Genomic DNA, 25,103 nt, shown 5'->3' on the forward strand with positions numbered 1-25,103 from the left:
AAGTGAAAGGAAACATAAACAGATCAGCCGTAGAGATCAGCAAGAGACGAGTAAAGTACTGGTGGAAAAAAAGCAGGGAAAAGATGGATACGACCTGATCTCTTAAAATCATAGGCAACGGTACAAGGTAAATTATTGAAAAAGAAAAATAATGAGAGGTATACAAAAATGCTAGATAAAGAACATGTATAGTATAGCTGATTAAATCAAGCAGGCTAGGTGACTATTTGTCGCTGCCCCGTTTCAAAGGGGATGCCAATAAATCATCATCATCATCATCATCATCACCACCGTATTCGGTTGTAGCGCCCTCTGTTCACTGTGCGGAGCCTATATGCGAACGTGTGCGTGTTGGTTCAGTCAGTGCTCTATGAATTGTTGTGTCAATGAATGTCTTCATGATTACGTCCGTGTGTAAAATGTCTATGTATGCTTGTTAATGTGACCATGTGAATTATATAAACCGAACAGTGTGACTGTGTGCGTGTGTTGTTGATTCTCAAGTGCTCTATGAATTGAGTGCGTATGTGTACAGTTGAATACTGCTCTAAATGTATGTGACCATTGTGTGAGCTCTATTAATTAGGTGTTATAAATATAATCTCTGTGAATTAATAGAATGTTGTATAAAAGATGTGTTATAATATTATAATAATCTGTCACGCATGTTTCGCGTGTGGGAAAAATCTTTTAGTAGATACAATTTTTTGTAATATTTTATTGCCTGTAGCCTCCGAGACCATTGTTCAGTGCGTGCGAATCTCGAAGCCTTGTATTGGCGCCCCTAGTAGCTTCAATCCTAGTTGTTAAGCCTATAGGTGGTATTCACGCGTAAGCAACACTGTGATTCCGTGCAGCATGACCGGAAGGGCTCAGGCCGGCGCGGCGAGCCTTCCGCTTCCGGCCGCCATATCGTTGGGGGAATGCTTTCGCTTCGTGGTGCTTTGAAGTGTAGCAGCAGGCATTACAATCTCAAGGACCTCGGCAATCATTTTAATCATGGTTAATTGCGCTGCGTTCCGATTCATTAATGAGTCGCGGCGGAAAACTGACTCTGGTGAGAACACGTAGAAGCTTAGCTTTTTTCTGTGCCGAATGTTGTTCGTTGGCAGTGCAGCCAGAGATCTCAACGAAGCGTCGAGCGGAATTGTTTCGTCGCCTCTACCGGGGTGACATTAACACAGACGCTACCCTCTACAAAGTCTGCAGCGAGCACTTCGTTTCTGGTGAGTGCATATTTGTCGTTCTGCTACAAATTACGCCGTGCGAATTTCAAGGGTTGGGCTACTGTGCCGCATTCTCCTGTTCACTTTTTTTTCTTTTCACTCAAACTGAGTTGCACTAAATGCCAAGACACCCGCCGTGGTGGCTTAGCGGCTAGAGCGTTGCGCAGCTAAGCGCGAGTTCGCGGTATGAAATCCCGGCCACGGCGGCCGCATTTTGATAGGATGGGGTGAACCGCAAAAACGCCCGTGTATGGTGCACGTTAAAGAACCCCAGGTGGTGAGAATCAATCCGGAGTCCCCCACTGCGACGTGCCTCAAAGTGGTCTTGGCATGTAAAACCCCAGAAATTAACTAATGCTAGGACATCATGCCTGTTTGTGTTTATGATGCTGGCGTAATTGTTGCGGAGAGAGCGAAGCCTGTCGTAGACCTGATTCTGCTGTTTGAGGTTATTTTGCCCGAGAGCCCTTAGCACAGTGCGTGATTTGTGTCAAAGCTGGTTGTCGTGCAGTTTTGGCTTCAAGTAATGGTTAGACTTCTTGCCACTGCAACCAGTGGCTCTTCTTGTTAGAAATGCATCAATTTTCTAGGAATTTGTTTTGTTGTGCAAACGCAGTCTCGTTCATACTTGCAGGCAAGCCATCTTACTTAATGGATCTGACGAATCCGGACTGGGCGCCAAGCTTGCACCTAGGGTATGACACAAAGTCAACAACTCGGTCTGAAGAAAGGTATGTATGTATGTGCTTTTTCTGGTAGCGCACAACGAACCCAGACTTTGAAAATAGCAGAGACCTAAGAGGTGCTGGTGGACACGGTGTTGATACAGCAGCTATCTTTTATATTGCACTCCCGACTGCAGTTGTGTAGTATAAGTTGCATAGTCATCAAGTAATGCATTCCAATCAGATACTTCCAAGTTGTTTGCATTGTTTTGAGAATAGTTGTGTCTGCAGAGAGCAGGCTGGTTTCAATTTCCAAGAGAATACAAAATTGTGAGAACTGGTGCCAGCACTGTGACAAATAGCAAGCAGTTGCAGAGGTGGAATCATCAATGCAAGTAGTGCTAATGAGTACAAAGTAGACATTTTTACAGAGAGGTACATTTTATTTCAGGCACCAGTGACGTTGCAAGAGGGCTGCGACTCCAAAGGAGGTCCAAAAGGCCGATAGGAGAGTGCTGCGACCCTTGACTACAATGTTGAATGCGCAGTAGAGCGCTGTGAACAGTACTATCAAGTAAAATGGCTTATTCATACAAGGAGAATATTTTCTTTAATGACATTCAGCATCTTAACATTTTTGTTTTTATGCAGGCACACCACTTGCAAGCCGGCATCCAGGAAGATTCTTTCAAGATGACTATCTGCTGGTGTCCACACAAAAACGTCGCAATAGCTGCGCTGGCAAACAAAAACTGCATTTGTATTTGCGTGTAGTAAGCATGTTGTCGTTTCAGCTTCAGTGTATTATCACTAGCAGCAACTTTTAAGCAGCCACTTTTCTGGGTCACAACGTCATTTACACAAGCAGCTGAATATGGGCACTTAATTTATGAAACACCATCTTGGCAGCAGGCACAAGAAATCAGGCCATCTGGGCTTGCTGCCATGTGGGGCTCATGTGAACTAATATGCAATCCAGACTTGTTGCAAACAAACTCTTTGTGCTGGCTGGATGCTTCAGCAACATATTGGTTCCTGGCAGTGTCCTCCTTGCGCAGACCCCAATTAGTTGCAGCAGAAGAAAACTTGCTCTCCTCAGGGTAGCAGATCTTCACCAGGCTCACAGATGGCTGAGTCAAGGTCGTTCGGCAAGCTGCGTGGGCTGTCGATGCCGTGACCCGGCCTGCTCTGAAGGCGAACCACGTTGCTGAGGCCGACTGACCTCTCGTTGCCGCTTCCACACCTTTACAGACCTGTATTGTCAATAGAATGACTTTTCACACTAATTCAATGTACATGATCACAAAACTGCACTTAGCTAGCAGCAACCATTCAGGTTGGGCAATGTAAACACTGGTAGTTTCAAGCATTTAACAGTGCCTTGTCTGTCATGCAACATGTAGTTACTTTATAATAATAAAGCTATCATTCAATGGAAATATAAATACCTTTGGCTCTACAACATACACCTGGGCAAACATTGCGCACTCCTCCAGCATCGCATCCCTTGACAACGGCTTGTCTCTTGCCAAGTGTCCGAGAAGAGCAGTGGAGTGCTTCACTTGCACAAGGATGAACTCCTCGCAATAGTCCTTTTTCAGTGCAAACACTGCAGAATATTTGCCAGCCTTCTTAATTCTGTCGAGAAAGGCCTTCCATTCGTTCTGTGAAGGCCTCTCAATAGTGGTGGCTGGTTTCTTTGGGGATGATGATCGATGTCCATCCAGCCGCCTTTTCTTGGTGGTAGCTGATGCAAAGTCAATGTGTGCAAGTGGCGCACAGGGCACAGTACTTGAGTACGGAGGCAGCCATGCATTTTCCTTATCAGTGCAAGCCTGACCATCACGAAAATTTGAAGCTGCTTCTAAATAGAAGAGCAGTGCACCAATGTGCGAGCAGGCTTCGCCGAGACCGGCCATACACGTGCAGTGTGCAGCTTCGACCATTCCATCCTGCTTGACAAGAAGCCATGGCTCGAGTGGCTGAGTGGAAATTGCCTGGGAGAGGAAGTGATCTATTTAACTGCTGGTCCTATGCATGCTGAGAACACAGGCACAAAAAGCAAGGCGAGTTACTACATCATCAGTGAGTGAAACTAATGTAGGTGTATCCATGAGTGTAAAACACCACCGAGTGGTTTTATGCTTGCACAATCGAATCGCAACTGCGCATACGTATGCAAAGCTCGCGGCCTCGCCGGTAGCGATAATTTGTAGAACTTAGTAAACGCTTCGGCAGGTGACGGGAATTTGCAAAAAAAAGGGGGGGGGGAGAGGGCTGGAGCAAGGTGAACAGCTGGAAGTAGCCGCTAAACAGCAAGTGTTTCTAAAGGTGCAGCATGGTGGTAGCTGACATGTTGCGTACACACGATTTTCTTTGGTATCGTTTTAGCTCCCTTAACTCCGGAAGGCACTGCGTTGCTGGACGCTGCGCAGTGCGAAAGCCTACTCCTGCAATCTTCATGTATTATCAAGGAGCAACGGTACATAAACGATAAAGAAGTACCACTCGCTGGCAGTAACTTAAGAAAGTGCCACGATGTTTCGCTGCGCAGCGAAACATTCCGAACACGAATCACACTCCTGTCACACACATTGGCAAGTATTACCCGTTAGCGTTACAATTCGACCCGGTAATACAAAGAGCAACTAGCTGATGTAGCGTTTTAGATTGTCTTACCTTCGTGCGCACAATGATGTGCTCGCCGTGTCTTCTCAGCCGGGGTTCTTGAACAAAGCCGCTGGTCAAATAGTTGTGTGACTCCAGAGATTTTCTTGCTTTCAGCTGTTCGTTAGTTATGAAGCTTGTAGCGTGCACAAGGTAGTCCTTAATATCAGAAAGTTCTACCTTGGGTACGAGCGCGAGATCAACTGATGCCTCTTTGCCAGTAAGCATAAGTGGATCGACGCCACCGCAAAGCTCCACTTTCTCGATGTAGCGCACCTTCGCCACCGGCCTCTAAATTCTGCGCGTACGTGCGTAAGTGCATTAATGAGGGGCTGGCATTCATGCTTGCAAAGTTGCAAAAGATGGGCACTTTAGTGACTCCTCCTAAAGCAAAAAAGCACACACATCGGCAGCGCTTCAACAGCGGAGATAGGCTTTGTTGACACCGGCTCCCCCAAAATATGGCGGTTTAATAGTGGCCAACGCAGCTTGTGCCTTTTCCGCTACAGCGCCCGCCAGACGGCTCTGCCGTGACGTCACGTGAATACCACCTATAGTCGTGTTGCTGGCTTCACTTGCCTGGAGTCGGCCATGTTGGTTTTGGAAAGGGAGTAACAGTTGCTCCCAGCCATGAGGAAGGGAAGTTCCTCCATTTAAAGACGAACATAGGGGACATCGCCGTTCCTCCTTTAATGGAGCAAGGGTCACTCCTTTTTTTTTAGAGTGTACTACATACTTTTGTGCAACGCCGACGCATCCCACAACGTTTCCGCCTGCGAAGATCATCTGAAACTGCAACTTGAATCTGAACTTGAGCTCCAGCAGCTTTCGCTGCTGTCAGGTCGAGCGTCTCAAGCACTTCAGCAAGGCGAAGACGCTTTGCTGCTGCTGTCCCCCGCCCATCCGACGAGAAGCAGATTTAGCAGACGCTAAATCGCTGCGAAGCTCGCTCGTATCACCGACGTCATAATCAGCGGTGCCAAAACACCAACTACGTTTGGCTGCCGCTATTGTCGCCGCGCGCGCCGGCTGAAGCAAACTAAAAATAAATGAGGAGGATATGACGGTTTAAGTCACGTGACTTCCTCCGTACTCCGCTTTTCAGGCGAGAGCAGTCCGGACTGCTCCCAGCTACTCTCGGCGCAGCGAAACTGCTCTTGTTCTACCACTGGATGACGGCTCTCCCACTCCTGTTCGACCACTGAAACACGTCGCCTCTGGAACGAGCACGTTTAACGTGCTTTTGAGTGCTCCTGTTCTCCCAATGGAATTCGCCATTACACGCGCCTTCCCGCGATCGTCGGTCGGCATTGACGCGTTCATCGCGGCGGAAGGAAATGCCCAGATATTGCTGTTACAGCAGCATCGCAGGTCATAACACGCCGTCGCACACGTTTCCGAAAGACGAGAAGGTGCGTTAACTTTGGTTATCTGCCTGTCAGCCATCACGCACAGCCTGGAGACCTCTAAAAAATGGCTTCATTTGTGCAGACCACTTCGTCGACGATTATGTCACCCGCCTGGCTGTGCTAAAAAAACCTCGGCATGCTGCTCAAAAGGCAATGCTTAAAGCCTGACGCTGTGCCATCGGTCTTCTCACGAAAACGCAAGACATAAATGAACAGCGGCGCGTTCGAAAAGAGTAGGCCAGATGTCGGTACTGTTTTTGCTCACTTGCAGCGTTCTTGAGCAGTGTGAGGGCGAGGCTGGGGCGATATGCCCGAGGCTGGGCACGAAGGCTGTAATGTCTTTAAAAATCTTGGCAAAGCATAGTAAAACAATACAAAGCTAGTGAGCGCGACTCACGAGATTAGACACACACACACAGCTCTGCTTCTCCACAGGCTAAAAGCAAAAAAAAATAAATAAATAAACTGGGCAGAATTCCAGACAGGTGCTGCCATCTGGCGGTCGGTTGGCGAAGTGGACTCGAGAGTCTCGGAGGTACTGATACCTCACAGCAGTTTCTCACGCCGACGGCATAAACTACTGTTCAGTCATCCACGCAGCGCTGAAGTACCCCGCAGCTGCCTCGCCTGCGTGTACTCTTGAAAAAGCAAGTTTACAGAGGAAATGACAAATAATTATTGCACAAGTGTCTGGTGCAGAGCGAAATCTTCGCACTACGGTTCGCGAAAACCTGACCGGCACTCCCACGGCCGCCTGCTCTTCTTCGTCGCTTGACGCGGAAGGCTCGTAACCGTAAGCGGTGATATTTCTTACCAAGTTGGAATGGTTCTCGTCTTCAGACGTGTACTCATCGCTGGTAGAAGCACCAGAACTCGAATTCATGCTCACGATGGCGGCGTCGGCGCGCTTCGCATGACCGTGGCCGGCCGGTTGGCCTCCGACGAGGGTGTTGTGACGTCACGCCTTCCAACTTCGGCGGGTCTGGCGGCGAGGCGCGCGCGCACAAAAACGCCAAAAATAAAGCCATCGGCTCAAAAATGAGCTAAGTGACAACTTCTTTTCGATGTAATCCCACACTGAGGATTCATTTTCAGCATTTTCGTAAAATTTTCAGATTTCGTGTCCGTATCCCTTCAAGGTCATTGCGATGTCATTGCAATGTCACCGCGAACATAAACCCCTACGGCTTTCGCTTTAATAATAAGGAAATGGAAAATGAACGAAACGACAACGTGCCTTTGATTGGAGCCAAGCCCACTGATTCACATTACGCGTGCGATGCTCTACGCCATTTGAGCTACGGTGACCGGCTGTTCCCACGACCACTTTCTTCAGTATCTGTGTGTATGTGTACAAGGTCTGGCTGCGTTAAAGTGATCACGCACCCCTCAACCCTCCTTTGCGATCAGCAAGATTGCTCCGCTATTTTATTGTAATCATCTTAGGTTTATTTCACAGTTTATGTCTGTTTTATTCATGTCAACTGTCATTAAAAAGTGCGAAAAATCATGCCGATAGTTTCTACTGCTCTTTCCAGCCTTTGGGGGCCCGCTCTGGAGACTTTTCCTGTATGAAAAAAATTGTCGCAGTTTTGCCCGAAAGGCGAAGCATCGATTGCGATAGCAAATTAGTAGACAGTTATACGAAGTAAGGACAGTGGTTTGATCGGGCCTTTAAAGTTGTGAATGTTGGCTTACCAGATAAATGAACAAGCACGGTGTCACGGGCGCACAGGTAAGCATAAACACATATCGCTCGATAACCGCGGAAACTTGTGAAAATGCTGCAGTGAGAAAGCACGCCAGCGGCAGCGAGCAAATTGGGCTTCGCGCTGGCTCTCGCTTCAACGCGAAGGAAGCGCCGAAAGCACAGCGCATACGTAGCTACCGGCACTCGGCGAATGCACTTGTCCATATCGCAGATCGCTTTGAAGATGAGGCCCCCGCGGGCGCTCACTTCGTCCGCATCGCAGATTGCTTTCAAGATAGCTCCGTGAGCAGCAGACGCGGGAGCAAAACGCACCCCCCTCCCTCCCGTGTCTGATGCCTCCTTCCCGTGCCTCGCGCCTGAACGAAGACTGTGTGCTTCGCAAACACAGCGCATGGCGCGCGGCGACGATTTTATTGCCGTTGGACTTTACACGGAACCTCACGGCAACGATGACAGCGACGGCAAAAATGCGCTTGAAGTGTCCATATAATTGCTATCACAATAAAAAGAAAAATGTACCTGTATAGAGACGGATTCTGTAAGCCCATATTTCTACGAAATAGAAATATTGCCTTTTGGCATGTAAAACCCAATAATTTTTTTAGAAGTATACTCAAAAGCAATAAAATTTTGTAGTATTTGCTGTAACAGAGACTATGAAACTCGGTATTAAAATGCAGTGGAGCATTTAGGCGTGCGCTTCAATTTGCTAGCTTTTGACTAGTATTTATAGAGTACAGCCAACACACTTGCACTTGTTTCCGTGTCTAAAAGGCTGGAATCAGCCGTTGCCTTGCGGCCAACCACCTAGTCAAAGGTTCGAGAAAAAAATTGGCTGTGGTTTAGCTTAGGATAAACCTAGTCGAGCGGCGATAGCTACAGACACCCGGCTGCGCTCATCAGAGGTCGGCGCGGTAGATTCATCGTTAGAATCTAAGCGAGCCCGTCTAGCGGCATCGTTTCCACGGCGTTTGGCGAACCGTTCGGCACGCTCCTCTTGAGTCTCTTCAGCGCGCGGTCTCCTCTTCCCTTCATTTCTACGGCCATCCCTGGCCTCCTTCAGGCAGGCCGACTTCTCACCCTCCATACTGCGGCGTCGACCATGGCTGCGATAGGGATGGTCGAATAAATTTTTTAATCGATTAACGATTATTCGTTTGTCGGTTTAGCGTATAATCGATTAATCGCTTTCAATGCGGGGTTTTTCGTCGATTAATTGATTAATTGACTTTTTTTCGGCCGCTTCAAAAAAAATGTCATAGTTTCGCCCTAAGGGCGAAGCCATGAATGCCACAGCAACACAGCAATGTCATACGAAGTAAGGTGAGCGGCTTTGGTAGCAATATGAAGTGTAGTAAACATGAGCTTAGTAAGTAAGCAGGTGTGCTGCGGCGTAAGTAGACCGACATGAAGAGAGACTCGATGACCACGAGAAGGCGCGTGTGAAACGGTGGTGTTGATGAGAAGCGCTTCCCGTGGGCAGCGCGTGCGAAGGGACACACCTGTAGCGCTGCACTGCCGATCCGAACAGCATTACATGTGGAGCGTGCGTTGGAAAATGTGGCCCGACTATTACTAACTGAATGAACAAGCGTGGTGTGAGCGCGCACAAACAAACATGAATAGAACACACTGAATGACTGCAGACAACGACTGTCAAAACGCTGGCAGCAAGCCCATACGCTGCAGCGGGCGAAGGTACGTGCGGCCTATCGCTTCAACAGAAACTGAGCGGCGAATGCACGGTGCATAAAGGTCAGAGCCGTGTGGAGATAAGAGACGGTGCGGTCGAGCGACGAGCGCGGTTGTTGGCAGAGTGGAAGTGCGCCCCCCCTCCCCCCCCCCCGCTCCCTCCGGCGCTGGCTTCCCGCTTCCTTGCTTGCGCGTGGGTGATTGAGTGCGTTCGCTCTCCGTGATAGCGGGCGTCCCCGCACGCTTCCGCTCGGGCATACGGCGCGCGGCGAAGATTTTATCTATAGGGAACCTCACGGCGGCGACGACGGCGACGGCAGAAATCCGGTTGAAGTGTCCATATAATTGCTATCGCAATAAAAGGCTGAAACACAGTTATCTACTCACGTAAGTACCTATTTTAACGCTTGAAATTTGGAACCAGAATAAGAAGTACAAGCGTATAATCTTTGATAAAGAATAATGCTTAATTTGTTAGAGGTCAACTATAATTGCTACTAGTGACTAGTGAAGGAATAAGCAACATACAGGGTGTTGATATTGAGACGTGCACCCGCCGTGGTTGCTCAGCGGCTATGGTGTTGGGCTGCTGCGCACGAGGTCGCGGGATCGAATCCCGACCCCGGCGGCCGCGTTTCGATGGGGGCCAAATGCGAAAACACTCGTGTACTTAGATTTAGGTGCACGTTAAAGCATCCGAGGTGGTCCAAATTTCCGGAGTCCACCACTACGGCGTGCCTCATAATCAGATCGCGGTTTTGGCACGTAAAACCCCATAATTGACACGTGTACTTGTTTATCTTTCCTGGTGACCACTTTTCACCGGCTAACAAATGTTAAACGTAATCACTCGGCGCAGGAAGGGCCTGCATGTACCGGAAGTTTCTCGAACGTTATCGATGCTTGTATCCGCTGTCTATTGTTAGGGACGCTTATGTAATCTGATTGTATGAGCGACGCGAATTGTCTTGTACTTTCTGGAAGACATGCGGGCACCAGGGATTACTCTGGAACCTTCGATGACTCTTGTATAAAAGTGTTGTAAAAGCCGACGGGGTTCGTCGATGATCAGATTTCGATGACCGCCGACTGTGTTCGCCGCTATCTTTGTGCTTCGAGTGCAACTTCCTTTTGTGGGCACAGGTTCGCCCAATAGAAAATCCGTTTCGTAATTCACAGTTTTGCGACTATTTTTTTCACCGTCACTACTACGTGACAATGTTTAAGTTTACGAAATTTTTAAAAATCGCCTGTGGCAGGTAGCATAATGCTTATCGTTGAGTTGGGTTATTCGAAGAGGCGGACACCTGTAGCACGAGAAATCGAAAGGCATATTCAACCAATTAACAAAAATTTACTAATGAACACCTTACTTAATTACTTTACGACACATCTTGCAATTTACGAATTGTAGCCGGTGAGTGTGCAAGACGCGTCTATTTGAAATCAATTTCCTGGATGACACCAGTTTCCAGAGATATTATTTCTCAAAGGGTGGGACGAAATACATGGGCGTTCCAGTTACTTTTGTGCTTCAATGCATTTTGGTAAAAAAAAGTAATTGGAACAACAGTGCATTTTTACGGCGAGTGTATGATGGCGCATATCTTCAAACTGGTGTCATTCTAGGGCTCACCGGCTACAATTCGTAAATTGCTATATGTGTCGTAAAGTAAATAGCTAAAAAGTTAATTAGCGATTTTTTGATATTAGTTGAATATGTGTTTCGGTTGCTCGTGCTAATGTCCCCCTCATCGAATAAATCAGCTCAATGATATGAATTAACCTATAGTTGCCACAGGCAATTTCTAAAAAATTCCTTAAAACTTAAAAATGAACACCCTGTATGTTAAAAATGGCACTTACGGAGGAGGGTGGGCATGGAGGAAGGAGAAATTAGAAGAGATCATTGCAGCACGACTGACATGAAGAAGTAACGGCGCTACTCGTGATCGCCACATCAGAGCGCGGGGTAGGTTTAATGCTGCCGGGTGCAGGGCAGCAGCGCAGCTGATCGGGCGCGCACCGATTTGAAACTACTGCGAACGAAACATTATCGGCCAATACGTTGTCTCTTAGGGTCACGTACTGACCCTTTATTGCGAGGTAAAAAGTGAAGGAAATTGCTTGACGGTGAGTTGGCTTGCCAAGACTTGCTGCCTCACGCAATGCTCTCTCCTAGTTTATTTCTTCCTCCACGGGGGCGGCCTCTATCCGGCCCCAGGCGCCCTGTGTGACGTGTGCGTAAAGCGGCGAAGCGCTTGGCCAGCTCGGCAGGACTCGGGAAAACAGTCGACAGTCGCTCTAGGTCTTCGCAGCCGCACTGTCGTTGATCGTACTCCGCAATCTATAGTACGATTTCAAAAATTTCCCGCCACTTTAGTTACTGTATGGAAAACTGATTTAATCGATTAACCGATTAAATAAAAGGTAGACTTCGATGACGATTAATCGTTTTGCGGCGTACTTTTTGTCGATTAATCTTTCATTGATATTACCTTCCCTATAGTCGGATACAACTTTAGAAGACAGCGACATTTGCCCCTCAAAGGCGGATGCACACGAGCCGGCACCAATAGGCGCGCACTTCAGGTGACGTCATGAGCCGGACGGCCGGTGTCCCCGCCGACGGAGAACATGCCCAACATGGCCGCCCTCGCTTCGAACTTGGCCGAGTCGCGTCAGCTCGGTGCGTCTCCCTTCGTCAGAGTGAATTCGAATTGTTTGTGGTGGTCTGTCATGCCGGAAATATTATTGTGAGCTTACGATGCACAATTTGTGCCGCGTGCGTTTGTTCTGAGCCGTGAGCCGGCGAAGAAAGATTGCAGCGAACATCGGTGACGCTGCGGTGCGCTTCGTGTGGAAACAGGATCCCGCGGCGACATACCGCTGCAAAGAAACATCGTACGTGTTTGTCCCGTGGTTTTTTGTTTTGCTCCTAAGTGAAGTTACGACGAGGAGAGTTCGCCAAAGTCTGGTACCTACTGTGAGGCGGGTGTGTTTGTGTACTGTGCCCCTGCGTTTCTCGTCGGACGTGGTGAAGTGATGGAGAAAAGCGTGCGCGGATGAAACCAACCTGCGAGTTTCTCAACAGAAAATATTTGTGAAAGCAAGCTCCAACGCAAATATTCGTTGCTGCCAGCTCAGCCTGCAGACGACCGATCGTTGGCAGCAGTGTGATAAGATAGCCCAGCCTCTAGCAGTGTCGTTCGAGTGTTGTGTAGCACCATCGATTGATTGCTTTCCACCAATGCTAACAATCAGTGACTAACACGCGCTGCTTGAGCGAATGTCATTGGATTGTTAACGGTCAGCCGTTTGGAAGCAGTGTTTGTTTCCTTAATGTCAACCTGAATGCTAATATAAAATTATGACTGATACACTGGTGCCGTTGCAAGGGAGCTTGGCATGAGTTCGCGTCGCTGTGTGGCTTAGAACTCTTCGCTCACTGCACGCGCCAGCTGTAGAAAGCCTGCTGTGACACAATCGTGCATAAGCTGTGCTGTCAGCGCTCGACTTGCTTTCCCACAACACAGCTTTGCGCTTTGTCGTGATAGGTCGCTACTAAAAAATTCCTATGACAGTGAAGGCAACAGAGCCAATGTGTACATTAAAAAAAGTACGACAAAGTAGGCACAGCTGCTTGTGAACTGACTCCTAATAGTTCTACTCGCGTCTGCGTTAAATGTGTGTGCGTGTTTTCTGGTGTGTTTGTGTATATTTGTTATTTTGCCCTTTTTTGTATTTTACATCTTAGTTTTAGCGCTCGCGTTTGTGTTCATGTGTGTGAACATGTGAGTTCTTCCGTGCGTGTATGTATTTGTTCCTATTTCTATCCTTTTATTTTTGCATTTGTTCTTGTAAGCATGCTGCAGCCACGATTTTCGCCAATTCCATTAACTCGTCTCATTCAAAGCACCAAGTCCTGTGAATAGCAGGGCTGGCCTCTTCGATGTCATTAAAGCCATTCTCTCTTGTCTACCTTGCCTCCTCAGTCTGCCACCTTGCTTTGTTTTCTCCTACTATTCTGACACTAAATAAAGCACAACAATTAACGCTTAGATTGCTGCAAACGCACAGTTACCCCAACCCCTATATATGCAGCAAATACCTCCCAGATATAAGGCCAGAATGTCCTACATGCCAAAATCCAAAGTGCGACTTAGATCACATGCTGTGGCAGTGTCCCGCGCTAAACGCTTGCTTCGGGTCTCCTGCCACCGAGGACGACTGGATCAACCACCTCAGGAGCCCCGACAGGGCCCTTCAACACCAGGCCGTCCAGAAGGCCCAACAGGTGGCTGGCGAGCTCCGACTCCCAGTCCCCACATGGGTGGAGCCACCGGGCCGGCCCCCGTAAGGGGTGCCCAGGCCCCTTCAGGACCATTAATAAAGTTAATTCTCTCTCTCTCTCTCCTACTATTCTGACCTTGCTTCTTGTGCTGTTGCTGCAACGTGATTAATCAACTTGCACCAAAGAAAGTTCTATCAGCTGTGACAACAGAAACATTGACAGATACAAAATGTTAAAAGCATCACGTGGCTTGCACAGTTACTTCGTCTCTTTCCCCTGTTAATGTGTTTATGCATCAGTGCATACGGTAGCTTACCAGAAGTGCACATGAAAAGGTGCCATATTGTGAAACAGCACCTTGCTATGCTGTTGCATTCAGGCTTAATAAACAGATGGTTTTGCTGCCCGTCACATGTGGTGGTACACATATCTAACATTGTGCAGTGGGGTATCATTTCCTGTCATGACGCTTTCATCATTACAAATGCAGTTCTCTAGTGAATGGAGTCCAGCAAAGCAGTGCTGTGAGAGCTTTTGCAACTTTCACCATTTATTACTTCCCCAATATCACTGTGTGAATCTGTCCGTCATTTTGCCTATGGCTTGTAATGAACAAAGTGACTCACTAAAACACGTTCAACTTTACAGAGCCTTTTTCCGGTACGTAAATATGACAAAAAAAATGCTAGCAAAGTTAATCACGTTAATAATTGTGCTTGCATTCGCATTACTTCCTTGAGTCACATTAATAAATTGAAAATTGGCTATGACAACACTTCAATTTTCAGTGCAGACTGCTAACGGAGCCATAAAGCGTGCTCCGACTAATTTCACTATGGGGCGCGTCAAACTCGATGGTGGCGGCCTGAATGAGCAGTTTGGGCCTCACTAAGCTAATGATGTCTCATATTTGTTCTCTTATTCGCTTTACTTGTGTGAGCCAGATAACAAAATAAACAATGCAACCACATGAATGTGCTTTGGCATTCAAGCTGCTGACAGTGGCTGTCAGTTTGGTGTTGTCTGCTGCTATTTCACCACCACTCGCTATGATATGACTGTGATTTACAGTGCACACTGCTAACAGAACCATCAAGCGTGCTCTGACTTCTGCTATTTCACTATGGGGCAGCGTCAAACTCGACGGTGGCTGCCTGAATGAGCATTTTGGGCCTCACTAAGCTAATGATGTCTTATATTTTTTCTCTTAATCGCTTTACTTATGTGAGCCAGATAACAAAATAAACAATGCAACCACATGAATGGCTGCCCGAATGAGCGTTTTGAGCCCGCCAACGATAATCAGGGTTAACAATAGTGTTTCAATTCAGATATGCCAGCATTTAAATGTGTTTCTATGCCACTTCTTAAATCGCGCACAATGTGTGCAGGACGTTGCTTATCAGAATTGAGCTTCTATTATAAGGAATATGCCATAAATGGAACTGCTTATTTATTTGAGAGGTCACGGAATGGATGGTTGGCTGTTGTGAACCCACCGGCAAAATTTTGGTAGCCCTAATAAGGGCTGTTCTTTTGTTAATAAGAAGCGTTTATGCTTCGTCGAGTGGCTCAACGCCAGACAGCTCGCAGTCGGAGTCGCTTTCTTCAGTGTCATCTTCACCCGGCTGGATGATGATGGGTTGAATATGCTCACTCCCAGACGTGTCAAGTCTGAACTTTGCCTCCAAGTCCATCACATGCTGAATGCTCTTCCTCCAGTCTTCCGCCGTTACCTGCTTGATTTTCTCCCTCAAGATGACGTCGACCGTGGACAGCTTGAAGTCTCTGTTGTCCGCAGCGATGCCATTTTTGACCTTGGCCCACTACAAGCTCAATGGGATTAAATTCGCAGTGGTACGGCGGGAGCCTGAGTACAATGCACCCGGCCCTTACAGCTGTGTTGTCTACGATGTAGCTCAGAAAGCGTGACTTTACAGATGCCACCAGCTCAAGCAGCTGCTTCTTTATCATTTTTTCACCGTAGGTGATGTTCTTGCTGGTGAGCCACTCCTGTATCTTTTCCTTCTTCCAGGCCGTCGTCGGCAATTTCTCTTCTCGCCGGCTATGGTAAGGTGCATTGTCTAAAACAATAACGCTACCAGCTGGCAACTTCTGCAGAACGTCATTGAACCAGCCATCAAAGCGATTGCCGTCCATTTCCTCGTGGTAGTCGCCTGTCTTTTGGCCTCGATATATATCCAAGCAGCCATCGACGAAACCATCCTCGCTGCCGATGTGCGTCACGATCAGGCGCTGACCTTGTGGGGATCGAGGTGCCTTCCCGCGATGACAATGTCATCTTCTCTCGAACGTTCGAGGAGCACCTCCACCACCTGAAGGACGTCCTCGAGAGGTTACGTGCCGCCGGGTTGACACTAAACCCGAAGAAAGCCCAAATAGCTGAGACCCGCATTTCTTTATTGGGCTTTACCATTGACAGAGGTCGTGTTCTGCCGTGCGAAGAGAAGGTCCGAGCTATCCTCGAATACCCGACGCCGGTGAACATTCAGGGCCTTAGGCGCTTTTTGGGTATGGTGAACTACTACAGACAGTTCATCCCGAATTGCGCCGCTATTCAAGCGCCCTTGACCGCACTGTTAAAAAGTCGGCACGATGGAGCTGGGGACCTGAGCAAGAGGGTGCCTTTCATGCACTATCCCGAGCTCTAGTGGCCACAGCCGAACTGAAGTTGCCAGACCTCAACAGGGAGTTCGTTGTCCAAGCTGACGCGAGCGACCTGGGCCTTGGGGCTGTGCTGCTTCAGGAGCACGACAGCGTTCTTCGACCAGTCGCCTTTGCAAGCCGGTCACTGAACGCCGCCGAGCGCAACTACAGCGTGACTGAACGGGAATGTCTCGCTATAGTTTTTGCTCTCCGGAAGTTTGACTGCTACGTCGACGGAGTGCCATTTGTGGTGGAAACGGACCACATAGCGCGCACCTGGCTTAAGCGCTTGCGCGAGCCTTCGGGCCGCCTCGCGCGCTGGGCGTTGACACTGCAGCGGTACAACTTTGTTGTGCGCTACCGGAAAGGGAGTTCAAACGTGGTGGCGGACGCTTTATCGCGAGCCCCCGTTTCGGCGTCTGATCCTTTGGTCCGCCACTCCCATGAGCATTCGCACCAAGTAGAAGCCGGACCCTCAGTCTCCAATGGCTCGAAAGGCGCGACCCCCGACGGCGATGTGATCCTCGGATTGCCAGCCCCGGGAGAGGAAGTTTACCTAGTGGATCCCGTTACCTCATCGGGTATCGTCTTCAGCAGGCAGGAGTTACTAAAGGCTGCAGCACAGCGATCCATTTTGTAAATAGCAATCGTTGACAGGCTCAAAAAGCCGAGCTCCCATGAGGAGCGGGGCGGCAAAGCCGCCGGGCGCACCCGGACAGCTGGTATTGCTGTTGGCGCCGAGTGCCACGCAGCTTGTATTGTTGCGGGCACGTGGGATCCGTATCTGCTTAAGCAGAATGACCCGTTTTGTAAATAGAAATCGTTGACAGGCTCCAAGAGCCGAGCTCCCAGAGGAGTGGGGCGGCAAAGCCGCCGGGCGTACCCGGACAGCTAGTATTGCTGCGGGCACGTTGGATACGTATCTGCTTGACGCCGATAAAGCTCTCCTGCGCTACATCCCATCTGAAGAGGCTCCTCAGGAGTCTTTCAAGGTGATGATACCCCGCAGTCTAAGGAAAGCCACCCTGAGCTATTTCCACGACTAGCGGGTGGCCGGACATGCGAGTGGCCTTAAGACTTTCCAAAAGTTGTGCCGCTCCGCTACCTGGCCAGGCATGAAGCGTGACGCTGTTCACTACGCCCGCTCATGCCGCGTGTGCCAATGTATGAAGCCTCGCGCGGGCAAACCCCCCGGGCTCATGCAGCCAATCGACAGCCAGCTACCCTGGCAAGTCGCGGCCTGTGACATTATGGGACCTTTTCCCAGAAGCCGGCGAGGCTACGTTTTTCTCCTGGCTGTCACAGATCACTTCACGAAATGGGTCGAACTTTTTCCCCTTCGGAAGTTAACCGCACGCGCAATCTGGGACAAGTTGGCCGAGGTCTTTAACCGCTTTGGCTTTCCGGCGGAGCTGATAACGGACAACGCGTCCTACTTCACGGCCAAGATGTTCGTGGATGCGTGTGCTGCCTTTGGCATTAAGCACCGCCAGACAACCACGTATCACCCACAGGCCAACCCGACAGAACGGATTAAACGGAACCTCAAGCCCTTGCTCGCGGCCTTTGCCCAGCAACATAGGGATTGGGATGTCTGTCTTAACGAGAGAGGCTTCTCCTTGCGGTCCACGGCGAACCGTTCGACTGGGTACACGCCCGCTTTCCTCAACTTCGGGAGAGAGCTGCCAAACCCCATGGACCGCGTTCTGCGGACCGGCAGCGGGGCGTGCGCCACGAAAGCCGGCCTTTCCGGCTACGCGGCGGAACTGCGTTCACGGATGGACGCGGCCCTTGACCTGGCCCGTTCCAACCTGGCAAAAGCGCGAGCTGGACAAAAAGCCCAGTACGACCGGTCACATAGGGACGTGCACTATGGTGTCGGCGATCTCGTCATCAGACGCAACCATGTCTTGAGTGACGCCGCCAAAGGCATCTCTGCCTCCCTGTCGGCCAAATGGTTGGGCCCGTGCCGAGTGGAGACCAAAATGTCCCCTCTGGCAGTGGCGTAGCCAGAAATTTTTTTCGGGGGGGGGGGGGGGGGGGCTCAAGTTGCAACGCGGCCTCCTCCTTATAAACGTTGTCGAGGCATCAAATACATGAATAATAACTGCATTGCCATTGCCAATGCCATTCTATATTAGGTGCTGAAAACGAATTATTTAACGCTACGCACAGTCAATACAAGTACATTATGTGTTTGTTTCATAAAAGAATAGCTTCGTATGTCCCAAAAATGGTGGCAGTAATAGCTGATATCAATGCTTCCGCGTTTTTTTTTGTCTATCTAATAAGTAAAGGAAATATCACGCGAACTTTAGAACTATATCAGTTCGAAACCAGTAAAGCAGTGCATGCAGCTGGTATGAAAAACGTAAAGGCCATAAAATGAACAAGTTGACAAATATTTTGATGAATTTTTGTCATTTAACAACCTTGTTTACATTTTTGTACATATGCAACGGCCAGGGAAAAACCACAATGACGCTGTCCTTCGTTGCAATGGATTGCGTATGTCCCAAAAATTGTGGCAGTAATAGCTGATATCAATATAAAGGTCGTATATAGTAAGTGCACCGAAATTATAGTTGCAACAACGAGTACATTAAAAAAGCAGAAGTTCCGCAAAATATACATTAGAAATGCGAAGATAGAATGGAATATACAAATGCCAAGATAAACGGCAAGAAAGTGTCGCGTGAAACCAAGTTCACTGCTTGTATACACAAAACCTCGCAACAAGATATTTAAATATACGTATAAGTCTGCAATAAATCTACGTATCTAAGGAAACGTCATTGTATATAATGCGTCAAACAAGACAAATAAACATGTTGCGCATTCACAGATAGTAAACTTCACGCATACGAGTATAAAGAAAGACGATCCAGACAAGAACAAAACTGTGATCTCAGAAATTGTGATATGCATTTGAGCCATGCTGCGATCGCGACAGCACCATGTGGCTATAATAAGAGAAAAAAAATGCAGAAATCAATACGAAAATGCGTATTTTAACTGCCTGCACAGCGGCAACAATTATTCTGCACCCAAAGTCAAAGAAGGCTATTGCTTCGTTTCAAAAAAGAAGTAAATACATGTAGCTAAAAAGGAAAGAAAAGGACAAACGAAAGTCACAGATGATGCGGCAAGTTGATTTACCTAACATCCGAGTGCGTTTTTGGGAAACGCCGCGTGTGCCGGGCTTTCAATGAGCAAGGTTTGTCAAAATTGGTTATTGATGTCCCCGTAATTTTTGTATTCCCAGGATAATTTTGATCATCATGCTAACTGTTACAATAAACGGTGAAAATTTCTGTGGTTTTAAAAGCTAATGAACAGTCATACGTTTTCATAATCACGAGCTAATATAGGAACGTGAAGGAACAGATATTTTTACAGGCATTGATTTTTGCTGCTTCGCTATCTAAACGATAAACTTCACTCGGCGGGGAGGTTTAGCGAAGCGTTCAGTAACTGCGGACACGTTGATGGCGACATCTCTGTGGGCGTATAGAAGCGCCAGCATAACCATGCGTTCCTCTTTGTAAAGCGCAAGTGGTTTTTTTTAGTAATCTCACGTTTGAAAATCTCTCTGCGCTGGCAGTGGCACTGGAAGGGCGACTAGAATATGCAGCAGTTTGTACTAGAGCACTGCACGGGCCGATTTTTTCAGCCCGGGCCCGGCCCGGGCCCGTTTTTACGTTGGGCTGCCCGCCCGAGCCCGAACAAAACTTTTATGGCGAGACCCGGGCCCGGCCCGGAAATAATCTACGTTACCCGCCCGGCCCGCCACCCCTTTACCTTAGGCCAGAGGCCCGGCCCGAGCCCGGCTCGAAACCGGCCCGAACCCGGCCCGAGACCGAAAAATACATGTTTTTCAGAGTTGACACGCCCGAGAATAACTCGCTGCACGTTACATGCACACCACCAGAAAGCCCGAGCCCGGCCCGGTCCCGGGTCAAAAAGCACACGCCGTGCCCGAGCCCGTGAAAAAACTGCTCTACCCGGCCCGGGCTTTCGGGTAAGCCCGAGCCCGTGCAGTGCTCTAGTTTGTACACATGTACATATAACCTGCAGTCTCCATGAGAGGGGGCATCTATTCCTGTGCTAAAACCTAAAAACACTTCGATATCGTTTCCTCAGCATCACACTCGACAAGGTAAACAGCCGTCCTCTTACGGAAGCCACAATTCTTGGTCCCTGGTCCCAGCCGACGTCGGAACGAACTGCTTTAAAAGCACTATTACGCTTTTTAAAAGAAACAGGACTTAGTGAAAAACTATAGAATTGTGCGGACAGATGTGTTTTTTTTCTTTTCTTTTTTTTAATCTTGTTTTCTAATCTTTTCTGCCCTTACCCCATCCCCCTGTGCAGAGTAGCCAATCGGACACTTAACCTGGTTAACCTCTCTGTCTTTCACCTCTTATTATTTCGATAGCAATTATATGGACACTCAAAAGCAGATTTCTGCCGTCGGCGTCGCCGTCGCCGTGAGGTTCCGTATGACGTCAATGGAGATTAAATCATCGCCGCGCGCCGAACGCTGTATGTGCGAGTGAAAGGGCGCGAGGGGGGCGCGCTTTCACGGGGAGTGAACGCACGGCGGAGAACAAACGCGAGTTCTGCGCCGTGCTCCCTTAAGGGCTGCAGAAGTAGGCGTCTCTTTCCAATCACCATATATGTAGAGCAAACGCGCCTTCTTCCGAAGCGCTAGAGGCCGTGGAGGAGGGGGGGGGAGGGGGAGGGAAGGGAGGCGACGTTTAGCTGCGGCACCAAGTGCCTATTTATATCAGAGGCTCCGGCAACAGTCAACAACGCCACACGCATTTTGAGCGAACGCGGGCAAAACGCCGACGGCGTCGACAACAGTTCTGCGTGTTGCCGGTGCTGCTGCATGTCCAAGTTTATACAGCTGATAAAGCTACTGTCATTACTCCGTATAGCTCTCTACAAATTTGCTATCGCAATTGATGCTTCGCCTTTCAGGTGAAACTGCGACAACTTTTTTTCCTTCCTTCCTTCCTTCCTTCCTTCCTTCCTTCCTTCCTTCCTTCCTTCCTTCCTTCCTTCCTTCCTTCGATATCGTTGCCATCCTTGTTTACGTACGTACCTTGCACAAACAGTAAGCTGTTCGATTCCAGCAATATCCGTCGTTTCGTCAGCAAGTAAGGAGAAGCAGCCTGCAGCGTTCACTTTTGCATCTAGGCTTTCTTTGATAATTTCACCACAAATTTCTATAATTTGGTTTTGTTCGTCTGGTTTAAATACGAGGCATTACTGGGGCAACTTTCCAAATGGTTCTTCAGATGTGTATCTCCACAATCAGCTCACATGCGAAGAAGCGCTCTGGAAATAGCTGTATTTTCAGCGGGGGCTTTGCTTAAATCCATAGGACCAGTGTCCCTATCGCCACGGAGAGCAAGACCTTGCCGCCCGCAAAAAAGAACTGTCTCAAATTAAATAGGCCGTTGAGTTCCTTCTGTTTTCTCTTATTTTACTTTGCCTGCCCTGGTCCAGCTTATCGATCACATGTGGGCGCGCTTCCTGAAAATGTTTGGAGAAAATTATCAGATGCCAGCTGACAGTCACGGTGATATTTAATATTTTCGTGTGTGTGGAAGATTGCGAGCGCGTGCTTCCATTTCTGGAACGGCTTGGACACGCGCGTTCACGTGCGTGCATGTTGGCCCAATTTTATAAAAACATTAAACCCAGAAAGTTCCAGAATTAAAAATCAGAAGCACGCCTTTGGAAATGTCAGTGTACTTTTCGCGTCAAAAGTGTATGAGAACTTTATACCCATCAAGTTTCGGAATTGAAATCCATGCGCTCCGTAGATTCCGGTGCCGCTGCGAGATGCCGCGACGCGCCCGCTCGCTATCGAAAATCCCTTGAAAACTTGTGTTCGGCTGGGGCTCCTTACGTTATGTGACTCCAGGTGCCTGGGCGTTTCCACGAAATCCAGCCCGAGTTCGCAATTTTCGCGCCGAAATGTCTTTTCGAGTGTCAAAAAGACATTGTAGACAAAATCCACAATGATTCCCGGCGCCGGTGGTTGCTTTGGCCGGCGGTGCATGACAGCACGAAAAAATTTCGGGGGAGGGGCTGAAGCCCCATCAGCCCCCCCCCCCCCCCCCCTGGCTACGCACCTGCCCTCTGGTATACAAGCTGGCTGACTCCCAAGGGAGACCCGTCGCGGTCCAGTTCACGTCTCGGACCTCAAACCTTTCGTTGCCCGTAGCAACGACTGGGGAGAGGGGGAGGCGGTCAACGAACCGCAGGCAAACCGTGATACGGCTGGCCCCAGGCCACGCTACCGGTACAACCTACGGAAACGCACCTAGGCAGGTTTTCTCCCACCAGCTGGTAGCCGGACTTTATTCCCTACCACGCCGATGAACGGAGAGACACAGCTACGGTGCGCAGGCGCACGTTGAAGTGGTGACAGGCCCTTTTGGCCTAATATACCCTCTCGGAACGAAAAATCTTAGGAGTAACGTTAAGAGACAGGAAAAGAGCGGTGTGGATCAGAGAACAAACGGGGGTAGACGATATTCTAGTTGACATTAAGCGGAAGAAATGGAGCTGGGCAGGCCATGTAATACGTAGGATGGATAACCGGTGGACCATTAGGGTTACAGATTGGATACCAAGAGAAGGGAAGCGCAGTCGAGGACGGCAGAAAGTCAGGTGGGATGATGAGGTTAGGAAATTCGCAGGCGCAAGTTGGAATACGCTAGCGCAAGACAGGGGTAATTGGAGAGCGCAGGGAGAGGCCTTCGTCCTGCAGTGGACATAAATATACGCTGATGATGATGATGATGACCCTCTCGTGCTCACCCGCCTTATGACGCGCCTAGTCAGCTTTTCCCCCTAGCAGGTAGCTGGACTTCATTCACTACCATGCCGGTGAATGGAGAAATGTAGCTACGGTGCAAGGGCGCACATCGAAGCGGTTACAGGTCCATGTGGCCTAATATACCCTCTTATGTGTTGCCCAAGCCTCAGCCTGGCAAACGCCCCTTTTTGGGCTGTCAGCCAGGCGGGCAACTTCCTTGGCACGCCGGCTATGCCGGGGGCCGTTCCTGTCCTTCACCTTGTGTCGTCCAGTCTGCTCCCTGCGCCTGGCTCCACTGTGCCACCAGTCTTGCTGACCACGAAGCCGGCTGTCCCTGGTCTTACCAGGCCAGCCTGTTGCTGACCTCAAGGCCTGCTGCTCCTGGTCCTTCCGCCATGAATGACTCCTGCCTCTGGGGGCCACGAACCCGTGCCAGCCTTGCCTCCGGCTGCCTAGGCTGCCGCTAATTGTGGCTGGTCCCCAATCAGGCGCTGACCTCTGGCCGAGGAGGGTCACTCCGGCTGCCGCTGCTGACCTGGCTGCCGGTTATCCCGGCCTGCTGTTCCTGCGCAATCCAGGGAGCCCAATGACTTCGGTGGTGGCTGCTGCGCCAAAATGGCAGCCATGCCTCGCGCGTTCCTGGCTGCTCCAGTCCGGCGGACCTTGAGTGTTGCTGGCTGAACCATGGTGCTGCCCTGCCCCCATCCTTCCTGGGCTGCCGACTCTTCCACCTGGCAGGGGGTCCTTCCAGTGTGCGGAACTTTGGTGGCCAAGGCAAACCCCTGGCTTTGTGTGAAGAGAAGCGAGGTCTTCACCTTTTTGGACTGCTGTGGCCCCTTCTCCCTGTCCTGGTCCTGAGAAAGACAACGGCACCCTCTTGGACTTTGCCCCGTTGGCTTAGCCCTCTTTGGCTGAGTCAACCTTGCCACTTGGCCTCGGTCAGCCACTTAGGAGGCTGGAATCGGTCTTTAGGAGGGGGGAATGTGGGGATCGAGGTGCCTTCCCGCGCCTCGTCCCGCAGCTCGCGCGTGGCGCTTAGCTCGATCCCCGGGAACCGCCGCCGTAACGGCAACATGGCGGACATGGCGAGCGCGCCGGACCTACTTTCCCGCGCAAACCGTGCTTCTCCCCCCCGGGGTTGGACTTGCCCCGCGAGAACAAGTCACCGGGACGCGCCCTGATTGGCCTCCCACGCGGCGGCCCCCGGGCACCCTCTCCACCCGAGCTCTCGTCCGCTGAGCGCTTCCTCGCCGCGGCAGAGGCTCAGAGGCTCGCAACGAGGTGGTTACATGAGACCTTTGTTCTCGCGACTCCTCGTTATCGCGCTTCGCGGACCGCTACCCCGTTAGCCCTAGCGCAGCGGGCGCGCGTACTCGATTGGTCTTGCGGCGAGCCTTGGCCCGTAAGCGCCGTCACTGTAGCACTGAGCTGTATCTTGGGTGAATAAACCCGTGTTTGTGGGCGATCTGACTCCGGAGCCTTCTCTGCGCCGTGTCGGAGAGTCGACGAACCCTGCCGTAGCGCCTTTGTGCGCTGCGGAGTGGAGGAGCGTCGTGCCCTTTCCTGACGTCGCTCGTAGGGTAAGCCTTGTGCAAACCCATCTCCACAACCTTTCCCAGAAGGTTGTTTTAGACCCGTCGTCAGGCCATTTGCTCGAGCGAACAGGCATCCGCGCTTCTGCACCACGGTGTCTGTCCACACGATCGACCGAGTGTGTCCCGCCGTCACCCATGTCTCGTCCAGGTAGAAGATCTTTCGGCCTTCCGCCCGGTAGCGCTCCCCGTCACGGAGGTAGCGATTCCGCCAATCGGTGAGGTCATCCCGGTCGATGAGCAGCGAGTTGCGGCTTCTCTTTTCGTGCTTGAAGCCGATCTCGGCAAGCAGGCGACGCACAGTACACCGCCTTAGTGATGGTAGTTCCATACGCTCCGAGA

The 25,103-nt window shown here is 49.8% G+C and overlaps 1 protein-coding gene across 1 annotated transcript; it reads right to left on the bottom strand.

Annotated features, from left to right (window-relative positions):
- Positions 1-2,752: 2,752 nt before the first annotated feature.
- LOC125946085 (uncharacterized) lies at positions 2,753-3,882 on the bottom strand. The gene is made up of 2 exons (XM_049668543.1): positions 3,359-3,882; positions 2,753-3,144 (listed from the first exon to the last, which is right to left on the bottom strand). The coding sequence occupies exons 1-2, from the start codon at positions 3,835-3,837 to the stop codon at positions 3,027-3,029; spliced, it is 597 nt and encodes a 198-aa protein (XP_049524500.1). The 5' UTR covers positions 3,838-3,882; the 3' UTR covers positions 2,753-3,026.
- Between the last annotated feature and the right edge of the window lie 21,221 nt (positions 3,883-25,103).

The sequence above is a fragment of the Dermacentor silvarum genome, chromosome 5 (genome assembly GCF_013339745.2).
Source record: "Dermacentor silvarum isolate Dsil-2018 chromosome 5, BIME_Dsil_1.4, whole genome shotgun sequence".
NCBI classification, from domain to species: Eukaryota; Metazoa; Arthropoda; class Arachnida; order Ixodida; family Ixodidae; genus Dermacentor; species Dermacentor silvarum.

Excerpts from the sequence above, each read along its gene's own strand:
- LOC125946085 (XM_049668543.1), bottom strand. The coding sequence starts at position 3,837 with ATGGTCGAAGCTGCACACTGCACGTGTATGGCCGGTCTCGGCGAAGCC. Across the intron at positions 3,145-3,358 it reads TGCGCAATGTTTGCCCAGGT|GTCTGTAAAGGTGTGGAAGC; the intron begins GTATGTTGTAGA and ends TTGACAATACAG.